The sequence below is a fragment of the Melanerpes formicivorus genome, unplaced genomic scaffold, assembly GCF_026170545.1.
Source record: "Melanerpes formicivorus ecotype bairdi unplaced genomic scaffold, bMelFor1.0.p_v2 SCAF_21, whole genome shotgun sequence".
In the NCBI taxonomy this organism is placed as follows: domain Eukaryota; kingdom Metazoa; phylum Chordata; class Aves; order Piciformes; family Picidae; genus Melanerpes; species Melanerpes formicivorus.
This window is the reverse complement of record NW_027142373.1, coordinates 1,838,146-1,859,697: the sequence shown is the minus strand read 5'-3', so window position 1 is coordinate 1,859,697 and position 21,552 is coordinate 1,838,146. Positions and strand designations below refer to the sequence as shown.

General features: G+C 50.3%; 1 protein-coding gene across 2 annotated transcripts in view; it reads left to right on the top strand.

Annotated features, from left to right (window-relative positions):
• Positions 1-20,714, top strand: part of CA10 (carbonic anhydrase 10) — a 127,855-nt gene extending 107,141 nt beyond the window's left edge. For both annotated transcript variants that reach the window (XM_068151005.1, XM_068151004.1), the window contains 5 exons: positions 11,708-11,803; positions 12,803-12,875; positions 16,774-16,928; positions 19,143-19,317; positions 20,549-20,714. In XM_068151005.1, coding sequence (XP_068007106.1) covers positions 11,708-11,803; positions 12,803-12,875; positions 16,774-16,928; positions 19,143-19,317; positions 20,549-20,571 — 522 coding nt within the window. In that variant the 3' untranslated portion in view covers positions 20,572-20,714. The remainder of the gene's footprint in view (positions 1-11,707; positions 11,804-12,802; positions 12,876-16,773; positions 16,929-19,142; positions 19,318-20,548) is intronic.
• The last annotated feature ends 838 nt before the right edge of the window (positions 20,715-21,552 follow it).

Below are 21,552 nucleotides of genomic sequence, written 5' to 3'. Positions count from 1 at the left end.
TGTAACATTCCAGAGAAAGGAGGACTCAAGCTGGCTTCTTGCACAAAGGGTCTTGCAGTTGCTGTGGCCAAGCACAAAAGAAAACAAAACCAAGCAGAGGTGAATTTTTGCTATCTTTGCAGTTTACCAAACTGTAAAAAACAAGTGAGCAGCTACTGCAGACCTTGCCCTGGACAGAACTCTGGTGGAGGCAGTGCCCTTCTGTCTGAGCAAAGCCACATCAGCTGCTATTTGTATACCAAGCACGGACATCAGGCTGCCAAGAACTGCAGTTCCCACCTAGCCCAGCCCAGCCCGGTGCTGCCTGTGTGCCGGAGGATGAGCACCATGAGCAGAGCCCAGAGTCAGGACAGATGAGACACAAGGCTCCCAAGATGCTGGCCCAGCAGCACCGAGCACAGCAGCTCCTCAGGCAGTGGCAGGTCTGGTGCTGAGCACTGACACAGCCATGGCCCCTGGGTTGCCACAGCTCATTCAGTGCCTGTGTGCAGGCAAAGCCAGTTGGCTCTGGAGTCAGGCATGGCCCTCAGAGCCCACACTGGGCATCCACATGGGTTTTATGTTACTCTGTGCAAATGGAAGATCTTCAGACAGCAAACACGACCCTAGCTGAACAGTTTGAACTCACTGGTAGAGTTTTCCTGAGTGCCTAGCTCATACCCATGTCCAGATCAGCCAAAGGAGCCCAGACAGTAGGAAAGGTCTTCCACATCCTAGGTGGACATTTTAGTCACTGTGGCTTGGGCCCTGGATGGTGAAGGGACCACATTCTTCTAGGACTCAGTTACCCAGGAGCTGCTCCAGCTCAGAGCTCTCCCTCCTCCCTCATAGTCACCGGTGTCTAATGCCCAGTGGCAGCTTTCACCCCCACCATTAGCTCTCTGACCCTCAGTTTATTTCTGTCACTTCAGCTCCTCCTTTCCTGACTCTTTGGCCCTTACCTTATGTTCAAGAGTTTCTTCTGAGGTGTTTTTTGTGCCTCAGTCAAAAGCCAGCTAGTGCCTGTCAGCTGCAGCTGCTTTGATTGTTGTGGCAGGGCAGGCTGCGAGCTGCGGTTCCCCTTCTCATTGAGCAGGCAGGGCTGACCTGCAGCAGCACTACAGACCTCCCCTTCATTAACAGCACACAGCCACACTACCTCCCAAAGCACTCACAGCTCAGGTGTGGGGGTTTAACCATCTAGGTAGTTGGTACTTGCAGGAAAGACTGAGAAGGAAATGCTCTCTGCTGGCAAAATGGTGGCAGGCAGTGGGCTTGGGGATCTTTCCAGCTCTGAAGGGGAGAAAACTGAAGGTTCTGTTATCAATTCATAGGCAGCTGTCTGAGGTAATTACAATGAGATAATTTCTGAGGCACAGCTACCTTTAAAACAGCTGAGTGAGAGCAGGCACAACAGCATCAGTGCTGGGGCTCTGCAGAACTGGATCTGACAGTCAAAATCTCCTTTCTTTCCCTTTATCTTTCCCCATCTCTCCTTTATCTGTGCACTCTTATCTCAGTATAAACTGGCTGGACATTACTGACACAGCTGCCAAGATTTGCTGCTTTGAAAGTTGGTAGACATGAATTCATTCTCTTTAGTTACTTCTGAGCTCTTGGGGTGGGGTTTGTAATCCAGCTGCCAGGAGAACATTTCCTACCCAACAATCTCCCACAGAGCACCACGTGAGAGTTACTACTCTGCAAGCCCTATCAGAGACAAGGAGGGATCTGGAATTTAACTGGAATGGGCAGGTCCATTACTGGCCATCCCTTTCCATCATCTCAAACCTTATTTGCTCTTTCTTATCAGAATAGGAGCATGCCACTGCCATCTGCTCCCTGTAAGCGCTGCTGATAACACAGCTGGCAACACGGCCTTGATCTGCTGCCCCCTCAGCGTGGGGCTGCTCAGAGGCCCCTGGCACATCCTCCCAAATGCAGAACTCCTATCAAAACATCGTTGATAGCTTTTCCTTTCCAAGGCATATTCAGTGTGAAAAGTATACAGCTTTGCCAGAGCTCTGGCCTTACTTCTGTGGCTTTGGGGTCTGTGGATGGTCCCTAAGGAGCATTGTGACATTGAGCTGTGGAGACAATCTTTGGAGCCAGTTTTACCCAAAATACAAATTCCTACCCCAAGACTGCTCCACTTATGCTGCACTTTGGCACATTCTTTCCATTTTAACCTGCAGAGCAGTGGTTGCTCTGAGCTGATGGACAAGCTGGGGAGAATGGTGCTGCTGTGGTTCTAAGCTGTGCAATCCATCCCTGACTGTTCCTGCTTTAGGCACTGCCAGTGTCATAAGAGAGGCATCAGGCAGGGAGATTACCATGCACATCCAAGGCTGCAAATTACAGCCCAGCCCCAGGAGTGTGGTTCAGGGCAATCTTCTCTACAGGAGCCTGAAAGCTCCCATGGACCATCTGCCTGTACCCACCACCACCATTTCCTACACGAGGACAGCCCTGCTGAGGGGAGGGACAGCACAGGAAAATCCACAGATGCCTGCAAGGCAAAGTGGTGATGAAGACATCAGGTCCCCAGGCTCTTGGCTAGATCACAGGACACACTGGCAGGCAATCAGGGACGTTTCTGATAGCCTCTGCTTGCGTTTCAGCCAAACTCCTTTGCAGTGGAGGTCCCTGCAGGAGGTGCTGTGCTCCTGACACGTCAGCGATTCCCAGCAAAGTCCTGCTTCAGCAAAACGAATCCCAGCCAGCCCTGCCTGTGATCAGTGCAATGCCTTGTTCTGTGGGAAGCCCAGGGGTGTGTTCAGTTAAGAGGATTTTCACTGTTTGATTTGTAGCTTAGAGCCTCCCCATCCACTGTTCCTAAGTCACAAAAGGCACAATAGAGGAACCGTTCTTCCTCCTCGCTGGTAGAGCTGCTCCCTGGGGCAGTTAATTAGAAAAAAAAAAGGGGGGGGAAATCACCCTCATTCTTGCAGATTGTACTGAATATCTGTCTGCTTGGCTCTCCCAGGGTCTGCTTTTAGAAATCCAGGAAAATGATGAAAGGGAAAATGGTAGGGGAAAAAAAATAATAAAAAGTGAAATCAGTCCCTGTAGTTCCAAAAGCCTTTTTCCCGTGGCCTACTTGAAAATCCACACCTGCTCTGCAGCCACTCGGTTCTGGGGATGGACACTTCAAAGAGAGCTGGAAATCTTTTGTTGCAACCCTGGCTGGCAGGCTGCTTGCTTGGGGTCTCTCCCCACGAATCCTCACAGACACTGACAGCCCAGTGGCACAGGGGCATGCCAGCAAAGGTGGAGAGAGGCAGGATGTGTCCACAGTGCAGCTGTTCCGGGAGCACAAGGGAGGGTCACGGCCCCAGGGAAGCAGGATGCAATCCCTAGGATGCAAAATATTGAAACCCATCTCAATGCAACAGGTTTGGGCACCACTCTGATCTTCTTTAGGAACTTCATGGTCAGTTTTGATTATTTGATGCACACAAAGCATTGCCAAGTAATAAAGTATCTTCTCCCAGGCAGCCAGTACCAGAACAAGAGGACACAGTCTCAGGCTGCGCCAGGGGAGGTTTAGGTTGGATGTTAGGAAGAAGTTCTATACAGAAAGAGTGATTGCCCATTGGAATGGGCTGCCCAAGGAGGTGGTGGAGTCACCATCCCTGGAGGTGTTCAGGAGGAGACTTGATGGGGTGCTTGGTGCCATGGGTTAGTTGTTTAGGTGGGTTGGATTGGTTGATGGGTTGGACGCGATGATCTTGAAGGTCTCTTCCAACCTGGTTTGGTTTATTCTAAATTCTAAATAAATGGCCAATCCTGCAGGAAGTTCCAAGTGATGAGAGTGAAAAGAGAGCTTTTGAAGAGACACAGCCCTGCTGGCTATCAGAGGAGGACACTTCAGCTTTGTGATGCCATCCATCATTGGTATTCTCTTGGAAACCCATCAATGTTTTGGTTGTGATCACCAAACAATCTCTGGGCAGCTTGAAGCAGGTCGATTTTACCTGCTGGATGGTGCTCCTGGTGCTGTGATCTAGAAGTGGCAGCTGATAACTCACAGCAAATGAGCACTGTTAAACCTGGAGGTGTGCATCCTTTGAAGCACAGAACAAAACAAAAGGAGGATTCCAGAGAACCAACAGAACTGCTGAGCTGCATCATCCTGTAGCAGCTGCAGACCAGTCCCCCAGTGCTTGTGAAGAGCAAAATGTTTAAAGCACAGTTACACACAGCTTGAAGCACAGTGAAAGCAACATTTGGGAGCTTTTGCATGTCTGAAATTCAGTGATGCTAGTCATGCCACATCAGAGCCAAAAACCAGGATGCAAAGCCACTGTTGGGCAGCACAAAGAGAAGGGGCAGTGCTGTAACCTGCCAGGGAAGCTCAGCTTAGTTTTCTGTGCTTGGAGAGCAACCTGTGACATCCTCAGCGTGATGCTGGCCACAGAGCAGCAGAGCTGTCCCTTCCCACTGTGCTGGGCAGCAGTCTGGCTTCAGAGCTGTACTCACTGCCCTCTGAGCACCACTGCCAGAGGAGCCCAGGGTATATTTAAGGACCATTTTGCTCACTGAGCAATGGCACAGCTGGGCAGCGATGCTGAGAAAATGACAGATGTGAAGTGACAGGAAGAAAGAAAAGATCAGGGAGGCGTTTGGTGCCCACAAAGCCAGGGAATGCGCAGGCCTGTGTCTGGGCAGGGCCAGCATCATGGGCTGGGGTGGCACAGGCATCGTTACAGCAATGGCTGAGCAGGAGGAGTGGCTCATGACTAATGCTGGGCACATTAGTCCATGAGCTTGGGTTCGATTTCATCTTTTCATCTGCTGGCAGCACCCAGACTTGACAGGGGGCTACTGGGGTAAACTTCCAGTCAATTAAACCAAGGTGGGCAGCCTCAGTTCTGTGCAAACACACAGCCCAGCCTGGCAAAGCAGCTGAGCTGGGCTGGAAAGCAGAGAAACTGATCTCTGTGCTGGAGCAGAGAGCCAACAGCAGCTTTGGAGAGATGTAATGCCCCCATGTACTAACAAATGCACTTTCACAGCTCAGCCTCAGAGCCTTACACATTTCTTTTCTTCTTTACTTTGTTTTTTTCTGGAAATGTCCTAAAAAATCTCAACCTGGCTGTTGAGGCTCACAATTATTTTGAGCCAACCTATTTCCCTGGTGAGTTGCCCTCTTTTCTTCTGCAGCAAATTTCTTCTGCTTGACTCCCGGTTCGGCACAAAGTGATTTATTGAAAGATTGCGGTTTTGCTTCCCTCCTGCAAGGTACCAGGTTCTGAACAAGATCAAATAATCTCCTGCACTTCAGTATTGACTAATTTGAATTATTAAAACCTTTCTCCCAGGAAAAGCTGCCTGCTTGTTTGCTGAGAAACCAGCCATTTCTCATAGAATTCAGGATCATCTTTTCTTGAGGACCTCCAGACAGAATTCAGGCTTTAAGCTCAGCTCATAGTTCAAGGGTGTTTTGGTTAGAGCAGCAGGAATCAGCTTTTACCTTGCCCTTTCCCTCTGTGTCGCTCTTTAGACTCGCAGTAAGAGACTTGGCCAAGGCTGGAGGAACAGCAGCACATAACTTGTTGTGCAGTAAAACTTAATGATACATATTTGGGTTAATTAGAAAGCTAAAGACTTGCTTTGCATATATCCTGCTCTTACCAAATCAGAAATCAACCTTCTCTTAGGTATCTTTTTGCTGGTCCCCAGTCCCCATTGCCTTCATTTTCTCTGGGTTGCTTAGAGATGGTGACCATCTCAGCACACAGCACATTGCCTGCAGATGGTGACCAGCTCACCACACAGCACTGCCTGCAGATGGTGACCAGCTCACCACACAGCACTGCCTGCAGATGGTGACCATCTCACCACACAGCACACTGCCTGCAGATGGTGACCAGCTCACCACACAGCACTGCCTGCAGATGGTGACCAGCTCACCACACAGCACAGCCTGCAGATGGTGACCATCTCACCACACAGCACTGCCTGCAGATGGTGACCAGCTCACCACACAGCACACTGCCTGCAGATGGTGACCAGCTCACCACACAGCACTGCCTGCAGATGGTGACCATCTCACCTCACAGCACACTGCCTGCAGATGGTGACCAGCTCACCACACAGCACTGCCTGCAGATGGTGACCATCTCACCACACAGCACTGCCTGCAGATGGTGACCATCTCACCACACAGCACTGCCTGCAGATGGTGACCATCTCACCACACAGCACACTGCCTGCAGATGGTGACCATCTCACCACACAGCACTGCCTGCAGATGGTGACCAGCTCACCACACAGCACTGCCTGCAGATGGTGACCAGCTCACCACACAGCACACTGCCTGCAGATGGTGACCAGCTCACCACACAGCACTGCCTGCAGATGGTGACCAGCTCACCACACAGCACTGCCTGCAGATGGTGACCAGCTCACCACACAGCACACTGCCTGCAGATGGTGACCAGCTCACCACACAGCACTGCCTGCAGATGGTGACCAGCTCACCACACAGCACACTGCCTGCAGATGGTGACCATCTCACCACACAGCACTGCCTGCAGATGGTGACCATCTCACCACACAGCACACTGCCTGCAGATGGTGACCAGCTCACCACACAGAACACTGCCTGCAGATGGTGACCATCTCACCACACAGCACTGCCTGCAGATGGTGACCATCTCACCACACAGCACTGCCTACAGATGGTAACCATCTCACCACACAGCACACTGCCTGCAGGTGGTGACCATCTCACCACACAGCACTGCTTGCAGATGGTGACCATCTCACCACACAGCACACTGCCTGCAGATGGTGACCAGCTCACCACACAGCACTGCCTGCAGATGGTGACCAGCTCACCACACAGCACACTGCCTGCAGATGGTGACCAGCTCACCACACAGCACTGCTTGCAGATGGTGACCATCTCACCACACAGCACACTGCCTGCAGATGGTGACCATCTCACCACACAGCACTGCCTGCAGATGGTGACCAGCTCACCACACAGCACTGCCTGCAGATGGTGACCAGCTCACCACACAGCACACTGCCTGCAGATGGTGACCAGCTCACCACACAGCACTGCCTGCAGATGGTGACCAGCTCACCACACAGCACACTGCCTGCAGATGGTGACCATCTCACCACACAGCACTGCCTGCAGATGGTGACCATCTCACCACACAGCACACTGCCTGCAGATGGTGACCAGCTCACCACACAGAACACTGCCTGCAGATGGTGACCATCTCACCACACAGCACTGCCTGCAGATGGTGACCATCTCACCACACAGCACTGCCTACAGATGGTAACCATCTCACCACACAGCACACTGCCTGCAGGTGGTGACCATCTCACCACACAGCACTGCTTGCAGATGGTGACCATCTCACCACACAGCACACTGCCTGCAGATGGTGACCAGCTCACCACACAGCACTGCCTGCAGATGGTGACCAGCTCACCACACAGCACACTGCCTGCAGATGGTGACCAGCTCACCACACAGCACACTACCTGCAGATGGTGACCATCTCACCACACAGCACACTACCTGCAGATGGTGACCATCTCACCTCACAGCACACTGCCTGCAGATGATGACCAGCTCACCACACAGCACACTGCCTGCAGATGGTGACCAGCTCACCACACAGCACACTGCCTGCAGGTGGTGACCATCTCACCACACAGCACTGCTTGCAGATGGTAACCATCTCACCACACAGAACACTGCCTGCAGATGGTGACCATCTCACCACACAGAACACTGCTACTGCAGCACAGGGACATCAGCCCCACACTCAGCGATGGCAGCCTGACAAAGCAGTGAAGTCATACAGAAGGTCCACACTAGGGAATACCAGAATAGCTCAGGTTAGAAGGGACCCCGGAGCTCACCTGCTCCAACCCCCCTGCCATGGGCAGGGACACCTCTCAACCAGACTCAGCTGTTCAAGGTCTCATCCATTCTGACATGTGACTCTAATGCATCCTCTCATCCACCACAGCACTAATATCCCTGAGCACTTTCAGTAAGTCACTAATACAGGCATTCCAGAAATGTTTGAGGGTACTTTGATCCAGGCTGAGCTTCCTCAGACTTTGCTGTGCTTTAGCCCTCAGCTCCCATTTAGAGGTTTAAGGCTCCAATCATTGGCAGTCATCTCCATCCCAAATGCTTCTCCTCTTTTCCCAGGCTTTAATACCCTGCTCTCACTCTGTAAGGCGCTGGCAGTGCAGGTGTCCCACAGCCTCCCATCAAAGCTGTTGGCAATCTGAGCTTCTTTTTGCACCAGTAGCCTCTTCAAACACAGCCTCAGTTCTGTGCCTCCCTCACATGCAGCCTGTGCTGCTGGTTTAAAATACAAACTCCTGTGCTTCAGGTTTGCCCCAGAAAAATGATATTTTTAACAACATGACTCTGCACTCAAGAGAGCAGGTCCAGCTGGTAATTGCTTCCTTCCTGCTTCTGGTTTGCAATCCTAACCCTAACCTTTTCTTTGCTGTTAGTCAGCATCAGGCACATGGAGCTGGACTGGTTTTTTCCTGCTAGATTTTAAAATGAGGACAAATAAGCCCAAGATGAGCAACTGGGAGCTCACTAGCCCAGATTCTATGGATTCCCCTCCATTCTTTTATCCATCAGTCTGTGATATTTCTCCATCTGCTCTTGCCCACCATGCCAGCCTTTGAACAGGAATGCAGCTCCAGATGGTGCTCTGGCACAGCAGGCAGAGCCTGGCTGGCATCATGTGCTGGTGAGAGGCTGAGCACCTGGCATGCCTCTGTCACACCACTGGGTCACCTTCCACCTCTGTCCTTTGGCTCAGAGGCTCAGGGTGGCACAGAGAAGAACAGGAATAGCATCAATCACTACTTTTGACTCACAGGAACCATTTTCTGCTGCTTTCTGGGCTGATTGCTAAAGAACTCCAGAGCTCTGCCAGCCATTCCGAGCACTGTTATAGAATTGAGCCTCCCAAGTGCAGATTTCATCACTGTGGTGCCTGAGCATCTGCTGTGCTCAAAATGGGAAAATGGAGTGTTCAGGCAGAGCATCCTGCAGGGGCCCAGAGATGATGGCAACCTTGTTCCCTGCTCCCTCTTAAGATGTATCTTCTGTAGATGATGGATTGGGTCAGTGCCAAATTGCAGCTTGCAATGAAACTTTACATCAGCCGAGACATAATCAACATTAAGCGTTGGAGTTTGATGCTCTCACAAAGTGAATTGCAGAGCAGTGTGGTTGATTTGTTTACCCAGCTCCTGCTCATCAGCTAATGATGAATGACAGCAGTGGCTGACTGGCAGGTCATCCAGAAACACCCCTGGGGAGGGTTCTGGGCCGTGGAAGGCTTCAGCAATGACTGCCTGTCAGAAAGCCTCCTGAAGTCACCCAGCAGCCAGCAACACAGACACAGCTGTGCACCTCTGGGGTTCAGCTTGGGTCTTCCCTTCAAAGTATTTCCTACTGTCTGGAAGAGAGGAGGAGGTTTCCATGAAGCAGGAGCCGGAGCCAGAAGGAGCCTTGGTCAAACACCATGCAGAAGAGATCCAGCTCTGCCCAGAGAAGCAGATTGCACCGGGGGGAAGGAGCAGAGGAAGCAGCAAAGGCATTGCAGGAGAAAACCAGCTCAGGCAGCTGTGCCCTCAGGGCTGAGTTGTACCAAAGTACAGGCAGAGAGCAGGTTGTTACCATTGCAATAACAGGCACAAGTGTGGGGAAAGAGAATTGGGTGTTCTCCCCATGGGGACCAGGACAGGAGCCACCAGAGCAGCCCCCTGACAGAGGTGGGCAGGCTGAGGAGCTCAGCAGCTCACCCCTCCAGCTTGGCTGTCTAAAAAGTGCTGTGTCTGCTCCTGACCCAGAGCACACTCCTGGGGGATGGAACAAGAGCACAGTCTGGATTTTCATCAGCTAAAAGAGAGTAATTAATCTTAATGCTCCTCTGCTCCTTGCAGCTGGAGGAAAACAAAGAACTCTCCATTGTTCTGGGGCAGATTAATCTTAAAGGGGGAGGCTTCCAAGGCAATCGATAGCTTCTGACGAGATCCTGAGCTGTGCCTGAGCCCTGCAACTCCAGCTGGACTCCAGAGGCACTCTGGGCACTGCAGGTTTGCTCTGGTTGTGCTTTGGGTTTAATGCAGCAGCAGCATTTGCAAGAAGGAGGTTCTCACATCTGCAGCTTCAGCTCCACAGGAGACTCCAGCAACACTTAGTGCAGGCTGCAGGCTCACAGCTGCTTGGGCAACTTTCAGTTATCCTCCAAAGAAGGAACTGAATAGGGAATTATGGGGTTTGCCCTGCCTGTGATGTGCTCTAAGACATCTTTATCCATTTGTACCTTTCTAAATTAGTCTGTTCCATGTGAGGAGCTTGGGAAATTGTCTCCCCTTCCATGGTCACTCCTCCTGTTTAAAAAAGGCAAACCACAGTGCCATGGAAACAGCTTCAAAATGAATTTGGGTGCAGGCAGGAGAAACACAACTTCAAGAGAGAAAGTGCCAGGCTTCGGAGGAGAAAAACCAGGCTGTCTTCATTGAGCTCTGGGGGCTCTGAGGAACATAATGCCTGGCATGGCACTGGGAGCCTGTCAGACCACAGCAAAGCTAAGCAGCTCACCCCCAAAGCAAGGGGTGAACAGAAGATGGAATGGGGCAGAGGATGTTGCTGTGTGCCCAGGTCACACAACACCAGAACTGCACTGGGCAGAAGGCTCCTTGCAGTGAGTCTGGGGCAAGCAATCTCTGTGGGGCCACATCTGCTTCAGGGATGTTGTTTCCGTTAGCCCCATCAGTAACAAGGAGACTTTGATGCTGACCCAGGTCTTCCATGGGTGGAAGGAGGTTGTCTGTTACCCAATACTGCACTAGGCATTCACGGTTGCTAATCCAATGCATCATTCTCCTGGGACCTTCTGCAGAAGACATTCCAGCCTGAGGCAGATCTGACCACTTACTCCCTTGACAATTCACAAGCTGGTGTGGATGGCCAAGTGAGCAGCTGTACACACAAACACCTCACTAAGCCTACAGGCTGCAGAGGGCAGCTACAAATTGCAATGTTCACGGTGACAGTGTGCCAGCAGCCCAGCCAAAGCAAGGAGCCCTGTTCTGGGTAAAACATTGACATATGCAGGGAAACAGAGAAACTGTGGCTTTATAATTTCCAAGCTCCAGCAAATCATGGAGCCCAAAAGCAGAAGGAAAGCTGCAGGAGCTTGGGAGAACCTGTGAGCAAGAGCACAGCAAGTGCCTAGCTGCAGGAGCTTCTGGAAGCCAGTTTGCAAAGGCTGGAGTCAGGGAATGGCAGCGTTCTGAGTCCTGCCTGTGCTGGTTACAGCTCCAAGCCCCTCTCCCATATGTTTCCCAAGTATTTAAACCCCTGACTCCCCTGTGCATGGCTGCAGGCTGAAAGGCACAGATCAGTTGCTGCCAGTGGCAAGTGCTGCTGTGACAGAGAGATGATAGCAACCCCTGCAGTGCAATTCATAACTCCGTGTGGGGAAATTCACTTGCTGGCAGTTTGCAAGGAAACGTGCTGGGGCTCTGCCAGTCAGAGCCAGATGGAGACTGAAATGATGAGAACCAGGCCTGCTGCACACCCCTGAACAACTGCACTGCTGCCAAACACCAAACCAGGGCTGGGATCCTACCACAGGAGTGTTTGCAAACAGCCACGGGGATGATTTGCTGCTGTTTCATTGTGATCTTTCCCTTCCCTCTCTTCTAGGTTCAGCTCATCCACTACAACCACGAGCTGTACACAAATGTCACAGAGGCTGCAAAGAGTCCCAACGGGCTGGTGGTAGTTTCCATATTTATGAAAGTAAGTGCCCGGCGTGGTCCAGAGCTAGCAGCCAGGGTGGAACCAGAGCTGGGCTTTCCCGAGGGCTGCCTGCCAGGCAGAGCTGCTGGCAGCTTTTCCAACAGCCTGGTTACTTCCCTAACTCTTAATTACATTTTTGGAGAAGTTTTCAAAATAAACTGATTGGATTCTGGGTAAATGTGAGGTGTAGAACAGCAGCAGCCAGTCCCTGACAGGAAAAAAAAACACATCACAGAGGGACTGAAAGCTGAGCAGGGGATTTGGAGGCTGGCTGCAAAATTAACGTCTCCAGGAAAGGTGACACAGTTTTTGTTGCTAGCCAGAAATAAATGTACAGTGCAATAAAATCTCATTAAATTACCTCTGATGGTCAGCAACGATCCTCTTGATAAAGTGCACACAGCCCAGCCCAAAACCCAGCACAACAACAGTGCCTCTGAGGCCTCCACATCCTCTTCAGGTACCTTCATGTCACTGCAGACAGCACCTTATGTGTGTGCTCAAGTGTGGGGCTCTCTATACACTGGATGGTAGGGGTTGGAAGGGGCTTCTAGAGACCATTGAGTCCACCCCCACTGCCAGACCAGGGTCACCCAGGGCAGGTTGGACTTTCTCCAGCAGGTCTCTGTCTCTCTTGGACCAGGGAGCCCCAAACTGGACACAGTACTGCAGCTGTGGTCTCAGCAGGGCAGAGCAGAGGGGGAGGAGAACCTCCCTAGCCCTCCTGGACAACTCTTCTAAATGCCCCACAGGATGCCCTTGGCCCTCTTGGCCACAAGGGCACATTGCTGTCCCATGCCACCAACTTCCCCACAAGTGTTGTTAGAAAAATACCTAAGTCATTGTTGCCTCTTCCCACAACAGTGGAAAAAAGCAGCCAGAAGCCATTGGGAGGAGGGGCAGGAAAGAGAGAATGAGGGGAGAGTAGGCACAGAAGAGCTGAAGTGCCAGAGGGGAGGTGGCAGTGAGGTGCTGACCTCTGCATTGTCTCTTCCATAGGTATCGGAGTCATCAAACCCATTCCTAAACCGAATGCTGAACAGAGACACCATAACCAGAATAACCTATAAAAGTAAGTTCCTTTCCATTTCCTTGGCTACCAGTTGTGTGCTTTTGGCATCAGACAAATGCCAAATGAAAGGAGAGACTCTTGGGCATGGGCAGAAATCACAGAGACTTCATTGCCAGCAGCGCCGCAAGGTAAACCTGGGAACTCGAACAGTCTGCTGAGGTCATCGGTTCATCGAGTGAGGTTTGAGCTTCAAAGTCTATTTTATGTTTGAAGGAGCAATAAATTAATGAAATGACACTGAACAAATGCCCACTGTGCTCACACAGAGCCCCCAGCAGAGGCTGCCTGCTGTTAGCACTAAAAGCAGCAGGCGGAGCAGCCTGGGCTGCAGCAAACGGAGCGGTGTGGGACGCTGCCCCATTAGCTGTGGCTCTGGGGCTCATCAATGCCTTCTTTTGCACAGAAAAGTTCTGACATTTCTGCTCCGCTCTTGCTGCATTGCTGGTTGCATAAAGAGCTCATTAGCACAGCGCCTGCACTGGTTGTGCTCACGTCTGGGAAAGCCCTTCGCTGACAAAGCTCAATGATTCCTGGAAACTGTGCTGAACTGGTGCAGAACTGGAGCTTAAATGTCAGTGGAAATTAGGCTGCTCTAGAGAAGGCCGTGAAAAATACACACATCTGATGGGAACAGATCAAACCTCCTCTGAAAACCCTACTCCCTTTGTCAAATATCCACTTGAGCTGCAAGCAGCCAGGAAGTTACTAAGTTAATTGATACTGGAATTCAACTTGCAGAAAGCCCTCAGTCATCTGGAAAAATAAAGAGTTGTAAACTCAAACCTCTGGTTGCTGCTCAGTGAGCACTGCCTGAACCCCTGACACAGACTGCCCTGGGCTGTGCTTGTGAGTGCTGTGATGAGAGCTGGGCTAGGTGTTGAGACTCCAAGGTCTTCAGTGGCTGGCCAGGGGAGCAAAGGCTGCACAGCTTGCGGTGTCTCAGGGCAGTGGAGAGCCCTTGACTAGGGGCACACAGCTCCAGAGGGCAGGAGCACTCCCTCCTTGCATGGCTGAGTGTGCAGCTTCACCCACAGCAGCAGGAAGCCCCTTTCCAAACCCAAGTGATTGCTGTGTGCACTGCCCTGGGCTGTGTGCACTCCTGCCCTCTGCAGCTGGCACCATCCTGCCACCTTGCATCAGTGCCTTTGCCTCTTCAGAAGGAAAATGCAACTCCAATCACACCTCATCTGGGGTTACTAAATGAGATCTCACATGAAGAAGAGCACAAAAGAGGCTGCAAAGCCAACCATCCAGAGGTGTTTGAATTTTTAGCCATGGTTACCACCAGCAGATTTCTCTGCCCAGCTGAAATCCTGGGCAGGCAGAGTGCCCAGAATGTTCTGCAGGAGGCTGAGTTCCTGGCTGTAGTAACAAGTATTGACTGGGAGCTTTATGGTGTAAATTGGGAACTTGAAAGTGCTATTGGAAGTAATTCTGCAGTTGTCTGGTGTGATGGATTATAGCATCACTGCTGAAAACTGATTTTCCCCCTTACACTGGGAGGGTTTCTGGGCTGCCTTCTGCACCTGGAGTGTTTTAGCTCATGCTTTGGGGGTCCACTCCTGAAGTCAATACTCAGGAGGCTGCAGAGTGGCCAGTCCCAGCGTGCTCAGTGAGAGTAGTGGTTCAAAGTCAGGGCAGTGAGGAACATAACTGAAGTTATTTTTTATTTCAGAATAGCAACAAAACTGAGAGCTCTGCATGACATTTCCATGGGTAAAATGCTTTAAAAGGGGAATTTCTACCCTTAGATATTGATGGCTGCAGCAAAGTGGACCCCAAGGAATTTTTAAGTAGATTTAAAATGCTTATTTTATTCCTCCACCACAGCACAGGCAACCTGCTGTGACCCAGCTGAAACAAATGTTCTCTCATGCATGGCTTTGGTCAGGAGCTATCTGAGTATCTCTGAAGAAAAAGTGCTTCAGTATTCCTCTGGATGGATGACATCTGGGGGGCTGGCAGCTTGCTTTTGGAACAGTTAATGCTGTATTAGCTCTCACTTGGTGCTTGCTCAACATCAGAACAAAGTGACATTTCAGATTCCCCAAACTCCACATGAAAACTTGGGCTTGTTCTCCACCACAGCACTGCCCCATGCCCAGCTAGGCAGAAGAGCTGCAGCACTCCCAGCTGGCCTGAGTCCAGCTTCTACTGTTCTATAGATAATGAACAAGTGAACAAATATTCCTTTTTTAAGACACTGCCCTGAAAAGGCTCAGGATTCAGATTTCTGGAAACAGGAGGCTCTGGATGTCTCAAGGTCCATGTTTCAGGGCATTCCCTGAAGAGCTAAGCTTTTGCAGCTCCTGTCACCAGCAGAACAAGCTCAGCAGCCTCACACTGGACCCCGAGGGACTAACCTCAGGTACTCAAAATGAGTCCCTGTCAGCCTGGGTCTAAGTGACTTGTGCAGGCTGCTGCATGGAGAACTCCAAGTCAGGATAGAAAACTGAACATCTCCAACGCTCCTTTGTCAATATGAGCTAGTCAGAGCTGTCCTCCCCTGCTTAGATAACCATGGTAGGAACTTCAGAATGCTGTGGAGCTGCCTTCAGTCAGTAGATAAAATACCCTGTTTGGAACTTGCTGTGAAAGCAGAGCCCACACACCTACCACAAATCCAGGAGTGAAAGAGAAGGAGTTCCATGATTTGTTAAGCAAATTGTCAGTCAGGACCTTGATGTAAATGAATATGAAATCTAATTAAATCTACTGTGTAGAGCAGAGTTCATGAGTTCAGAAACCGCCCTCGGGTGCAGGCGGGTCGATACAAACAGAACGTGGGCTGCAGGCAGGAAGGATGCTGAGCACCTAGCAGAGGCTGAATGGGTTTGTCAGAGGTTTGTTACTGCAAGGGATCACACAATGTTTGAACTATTCCCTTATCTTGAGGCTGAACAGTATCTTCCTTGCCCTCCATTAAAATCAGTGCCACCTCCTCTTGTGTTTCAAAAGGGGAAACACCTGAAAGCAGCTCCCCTTGCCCATGGTTTGGCCTCACTCTGTCCCACTGAACACCCTCCATGCAGCTGAGAACCCCAGCACTATGGCTGGTGAACAGCACAGCCTTCTCCCAGCCACACCACAGCAGCAGAGTACCAGAAGGGAAGTGTCTACATCCCTGAGTGTTTCCCATTAAGGAACTCCTACAGCCTAAGGTTTGGCAAGAAAATCACAGCTCCAGTTTTGATAGCACTGCCAAAAATATTCCAGGGCCAGCAGTGCACAAGGAAAATAAAGCAGAGAGTGTAGGAAAGGCTGAGCTTGGAAAGGTGTAACCATATCTCATTATGGTGTGGTGCATGTGCACAGAGTGAGGCCTGCTGCAGAGAGCTACCTCATTAATTCCCAGGGAGACACAATAATGGCAGAGCCCCCATGAGCTGCTTTCTGGTGTACTTTTCCACCCTGACTGTAGCATTCTGAGTGAGCTCAAACTGCATCCCCCCCACGGTGCACATGAAGGGCCAGCAGGCATCACTGAGCAGCTTTATTACCATGCATTAACCTTAACTTCTCCCTGGGGTAGAAGGGCAACTCAGTTTTAACACTCTTGGCATTCCCGAGGCTTTGCTGAGCAAAAGTTGTTATCCACTCCCAAAACAGTGACGGCCCCAAAAGGCTGCTGCATCAACAGCCTTCAGCTGCAGTTCTTCAGCATGGTTCAGAGCTGCACTGTGAAAGCTTGTGCTGAACTCACCAAAGGTGTTCCTGGCCAGCTAAGAGGAGAACTCAACCCAGTCAGGATTGATGACTTCTTGTCTGGACTGCCAGAGCATTCAGTGGAGATTCTCCTATCACTTCCTGTCTCAGTGACACTGTCAATGATGTTCTGGGGGGGAAGTTTTTGTGTGGAGCTGTTCTATCTCCCTTGTTTTCCCTCTTTGCTCTCCAGATGATGCATACTTACTACAGGGGCTTAATATTGAGGAGCTGTATCCAGAAACCTCTAGTTTCATTACGTATGATGGGTCCATGACAATTCCACCCTGCTACGAAACAGCAAGCTGGATAATCATGAACAAACCTGTCTACATAACAAGGATGCAGGTAAGAGCAAAAGAATTTTGGCACAAAAGAGTATTTCAAACATAGATTTGTAGCTTTACATGCAAAGATCAGATTCGACCTTTTGCTGCAGGGAGCCCTCTGCCTGCAATTTATGCAGTTGGCAAAGGCATTGCCCTGCCAGAAGAAGAATCTTCACTCTCCAGAGCTCCCTGAGTGTCTGCACACACACACAGAGGTGCTCTGAGGTGGCCCTGCTCTCAGTGAGGCCTTGAACCAAATGGTCTCCGGCAGTTCCATCCAAACTAAATTCTATGTGGGGATGCTAAACAATGTCTGGCAGTGCTGTAGAACAGTAATTGAGGTGATTGAGTGTAACAGAGGCTAGGAGGAAGCAGACAGACTGATAGTGACGCTTGTGGCCATTTCAATACACATTGGCAGCACAGGAACGTGACAGAGATCCAGCAGCTGGGGTTTAGTGCTCCCCAGCACAGAGCGAGGGGGCAGGGTAGGCACTGCAGATGGAAACTCATAGTGACCTGATGAAGCCCCTTGCAGAGAGAAGCAGGACAAGTCATGCAAAAGAAAGCGCAGCTAATTTCTGAGTCAGAATGGTGCTGTTGAGGAAGCAGAGCATCTGGAAGTCACCAAGCCTTGCTCACAAGCCAAGGCTGAACATCAGACAACAACAAATCCAGCACCAAGCTCTGCAGAGCCTCCATCAGTGAGCTGAGAGCTGAGCTAACCCCCATTCTCCTGCACATCAGAATCCCAGAGGAATCCTTCATCCACCATCTGCCCAGCCCCAGCAAGCAGCAGAAGCAATCTGGCCTGAGAGAAACGAGGAATGATAAAGCAACCCTGAGTATGGCTTTGGGATTCAACTCGATATTAACATTGTAAATAAGATGGCTTTAAAAAGCCTGGGAGGTGTTTTATCTTTGTGATACTCCTTCTGCCCCATTCTGTGGGGATGCAGAGGAAGCTTTTTGCTTCCTTTCTGAATGGGCAGTGTGGGAGGAGGAGGGAGCCAGGCACAGCCACGCTCAGGCATTCACCATTCTTCAAGCACAGAATCTGAACATTTTCCTACAAGCAGCGTTTTCAGTGACAACATTAAGGTACAAAACAAGGATTAGAACACTTCTACAGTCTCTGCCAGTACCTAGGAGTTCTAATCTCCTGATACTCACTCCTTGTCACGCTTTGCTGGTTAGTTACATCCTCCATTATTAGCACTGCAAATTGATTTCATGCAATACTTACTAATTACATTGTGTGCTTGGGTGGAAAGAGTAATGCACAGCTCAGGCTTTCCCCGAGAGCTGCTAAAGATTTTCAGTACATCAAACCCAGCCTCTGGATTTCCCCATTTAAGCTTTCAATGGCCCAGCCCAACCTCTGAAACTGTACACTGACATGGAAAATATTTCCATTATCTATTGTTAAACCAAAATATTTGGAGGGTTTCTGATTCACAAACTGCAGCCTTTTTTTTTTCCCTTCCCCCTCCTCTCTCCAGTCTCCTGCACAGAGTCTGGAGGGGGTTGACTCGAGCCAGTTCAGCTGCTGTGCTGGTGGCACAGTTGCATTGCCATCACAAGAGCCATTGCTGTCTGCTGGTAGTCTGCATCCCAGCACCGTTGGGTGCACTGAAAATCCTGAGTGATTCAGTGGTTCCCTCTCTGCTGAGCCATAAAACCACTTCCAAAGTAACCCAGAGCCTGCTGGAGGAGCACTACGGACAGCACCGAGGCAGAGCTGGCAACAGAGAGAGGATTTCCCTTTTCACCACCATTCATGTCATGACTTCAGCAGCATGCCTGTCACTTATCCTTCCCATCCTGAGCTGCCCTGCCTGGGACCTGAACACCACCTCCCCCAGACTGTTTCTTCTCAGGTGGAAGCTGCACTAACAGCTAGAAAATTTTGGAATTAGCTTTTGTTGTTCATCAAGTCCATTGCACCAGCTGCTGCCATCCTGCACTGTGGATACCATTTGTCTCCTGGTCAGCCAGGAACATCTGGTACCATCTCCATTTACTGCACACAAAACCAGTTACTGCCATTTGAAATGGGGCTCAGGAGCAGAGGAGCACAGAAGGGAGGGGTTTAACCTCGTTTTGACTCTTCCCACCCCACTTCTGACTGAAATCAGTTTTGCTGCTGTTTATTAGCTTGTTCAGTAGTGGTGGTGGTGTTTCCTGCGCAGGAAAGCCCAGCACTAAAGTCCTTGCTTTGTGCTTTGTGCAGATGCACTCTTTACGACTGCTCAGCCAGAATCAGCCATCCCAGATATTTCTGAGCATGAGCGACAACTTCCGACCGGTGCAGCCTCTCAACAACAGATGTATCCGAACCAACATCAACTTTAGTTTACAGGGCAAGGACTGTCCCAACAACAGAGCACAGAAACTGCAGTATAGAGGTAGGTGCTGCCTCCAGAGCCAGCCTGCCCCTGCCTGCACCCAGCTCTTCCCTCTGAGAAACCCATGTGTCACACAACTGAGGGAGCTGAGGGTGTGCAGCCTGGAAAAGAGAAGGATCCAGGGGGACCTTAGTGCTGCCTTCCAGTATGGCCAGCAAGAACTGCCCCTGTACTCAGCACTGGCTAGGCCACACCTTGAGTACTGTGTCCAGTTCTGGACACAGGAAAGATGTTGAGTTGCTGGAACGTGTCCAGAGAAGAACAACAAAGCTGGGGAGAGGTTTGGAGCACAGTCCTATGAGGAGAGGCTGAGGGAGCTGGGGTTGCTTAGCCTGCAGAAGAGAAGGCTCATGGGGAGACCTTCTTGCTCTCTACAACTGCCTGAAGGGAGGTTGTAGACAGGTGGGGGTTGGTCTCTTCTCCCAGGCAACCAGCACCAGAACAAGAGGACACAGTCTCAAGCTGTGCCAGGGGAGGCTTAGGCTGGATGTTAGGAAGACGTTCTTCCCAGCAAGAGAGATTGGCCATTGGAATGGGCTGCCCAGGGAGGTGGTGGAGTCACCATCACTGGAGGTGTTTAGGAAGAAACTGGATGAGGCACTTGGTGCCATGGTTTAGTTGATTAGATGGTGTTGGGTGATAGGTTGGACTGGATGATCTTGAAGGTCTTTTCCAACCTGGTTAATTCTATTCTATTCTATTCTATTCTATTGGAAGGCTGCAGAGAGACTTTTCCTGAGGGTGTCTGAGACAGGACAAGGGGGAATGGTTTGAAGCTGAGGGAGAGCAGGGTTAGACTAGAGCTGAAGAAGTTCTTCAGTACCAGGGTGCTCTGGCACAGGCTGCCCAGGGAGGCTGTTGATACCTCCTGCCTGGGGGTGTTCAAGGCCAGGCTGGATGAGGCCTCAAGCCACTGAATCTAGTTGAGTCGTGTCCCTGCCCTTGGTGGGGAGGTTGGAGGAGATGAGCTCTGAGGTCCCTTCCACTCCAAGCCATTCTAGGATTCTATGATGGTACTGAAGGGTTGAAAAGAGAGCACATTCTCAGCACCAGGGCTGAGTTGCAACACCTCAAATGAATATTCCTGAAGACTTCAGCCTTTATCCCAGAGAAGGAAACTTAGCCCCCTGGCTTTTCCAAAGCATTTGAAGTGCCTGCTAGCACTCCCTCAGCCAGCTCAGCGTTGGCAGGCGATTAAAGCACAACTCTTGGTGTTTTGTCTCTCTTTCAGTAAACGAATGGCTCCTCAAGTAAGTCAGGCGGAGCACGCAGAAGCCATCACCTCAGCGGAACGGACACGACTTGGAATGCAGCCAGCCCCCCCTCTGCGGGCTGGGGCAGCGCTGGGAGCGTGCTGCGGGGAGAGCTGCCGCGGGGGGGACTCAGCTCACCATTCATCCATGTGGTCGGTGGTTCATTAACACACAACCAAGTCAAAAGACAGTATGGCAGTCAATGTGATTAACAATTTTGATACCGTTTTCCTGAACTAATTTAGCTTCACAAAGAAAGACTTTTCAGCCTTTGTACATAGGAAATTCTTCCTCCTTCTCCCCTCCCTCCCCCCCCCCCCCCCCCCCCAGTTTCCCTCAAATTAAAAATAAAGCTAAAAAAAAAAAGAATAAAAAGTTTAAAAAAGGAAAAAAAAAAAAGAAAAGACAAAAAAAAAAGACAAAAAGGTGGCTGGGTACAGCATCAAAGTGGAGTTGTGTTCTGTGTGCCAAGTAACCCTCGGAAAGCTCTCATTACTTCACTACCATTCATGGATCCCGACAAGGGCAGAGCAAGAAGGCTGCAGAGGAAACTTATTTCTAGGTTATGATCTTTCTGTTCATTGAATGAAAAAACAAAACAAAACAAAACAAAACAAAAAAGGGACAGACTCTGAGAGATAAGTGCTGTAAATATATCACTGCAGAGCAGCAGAGGAAGCTGAGCTATTTCCCTCTTTGTCACATCACCTGTAGTAGGATTTGCCAAAACCAGAACCGATCCATTTTCTGTTTCTCGTTTTTACAGCAGCTCAGGCTTTGTGTTGGTTCCTAGTAACAGCTCAATAAATGTGCTTCACAAAGCTCAGTTAGTAAACTTCCTTTGAGTTCACTTTTTTCTTGCTGAAACAATGAGCCTCTACCACCGCTGGCTGCATTGGTTGTGGGGGGGGTTGGTTTCTTTTCTTGGCTTTATCTTTTTTTGACATTTTGTTTCCTTTTAGTTTTGTTTGGGTTTTTTTTT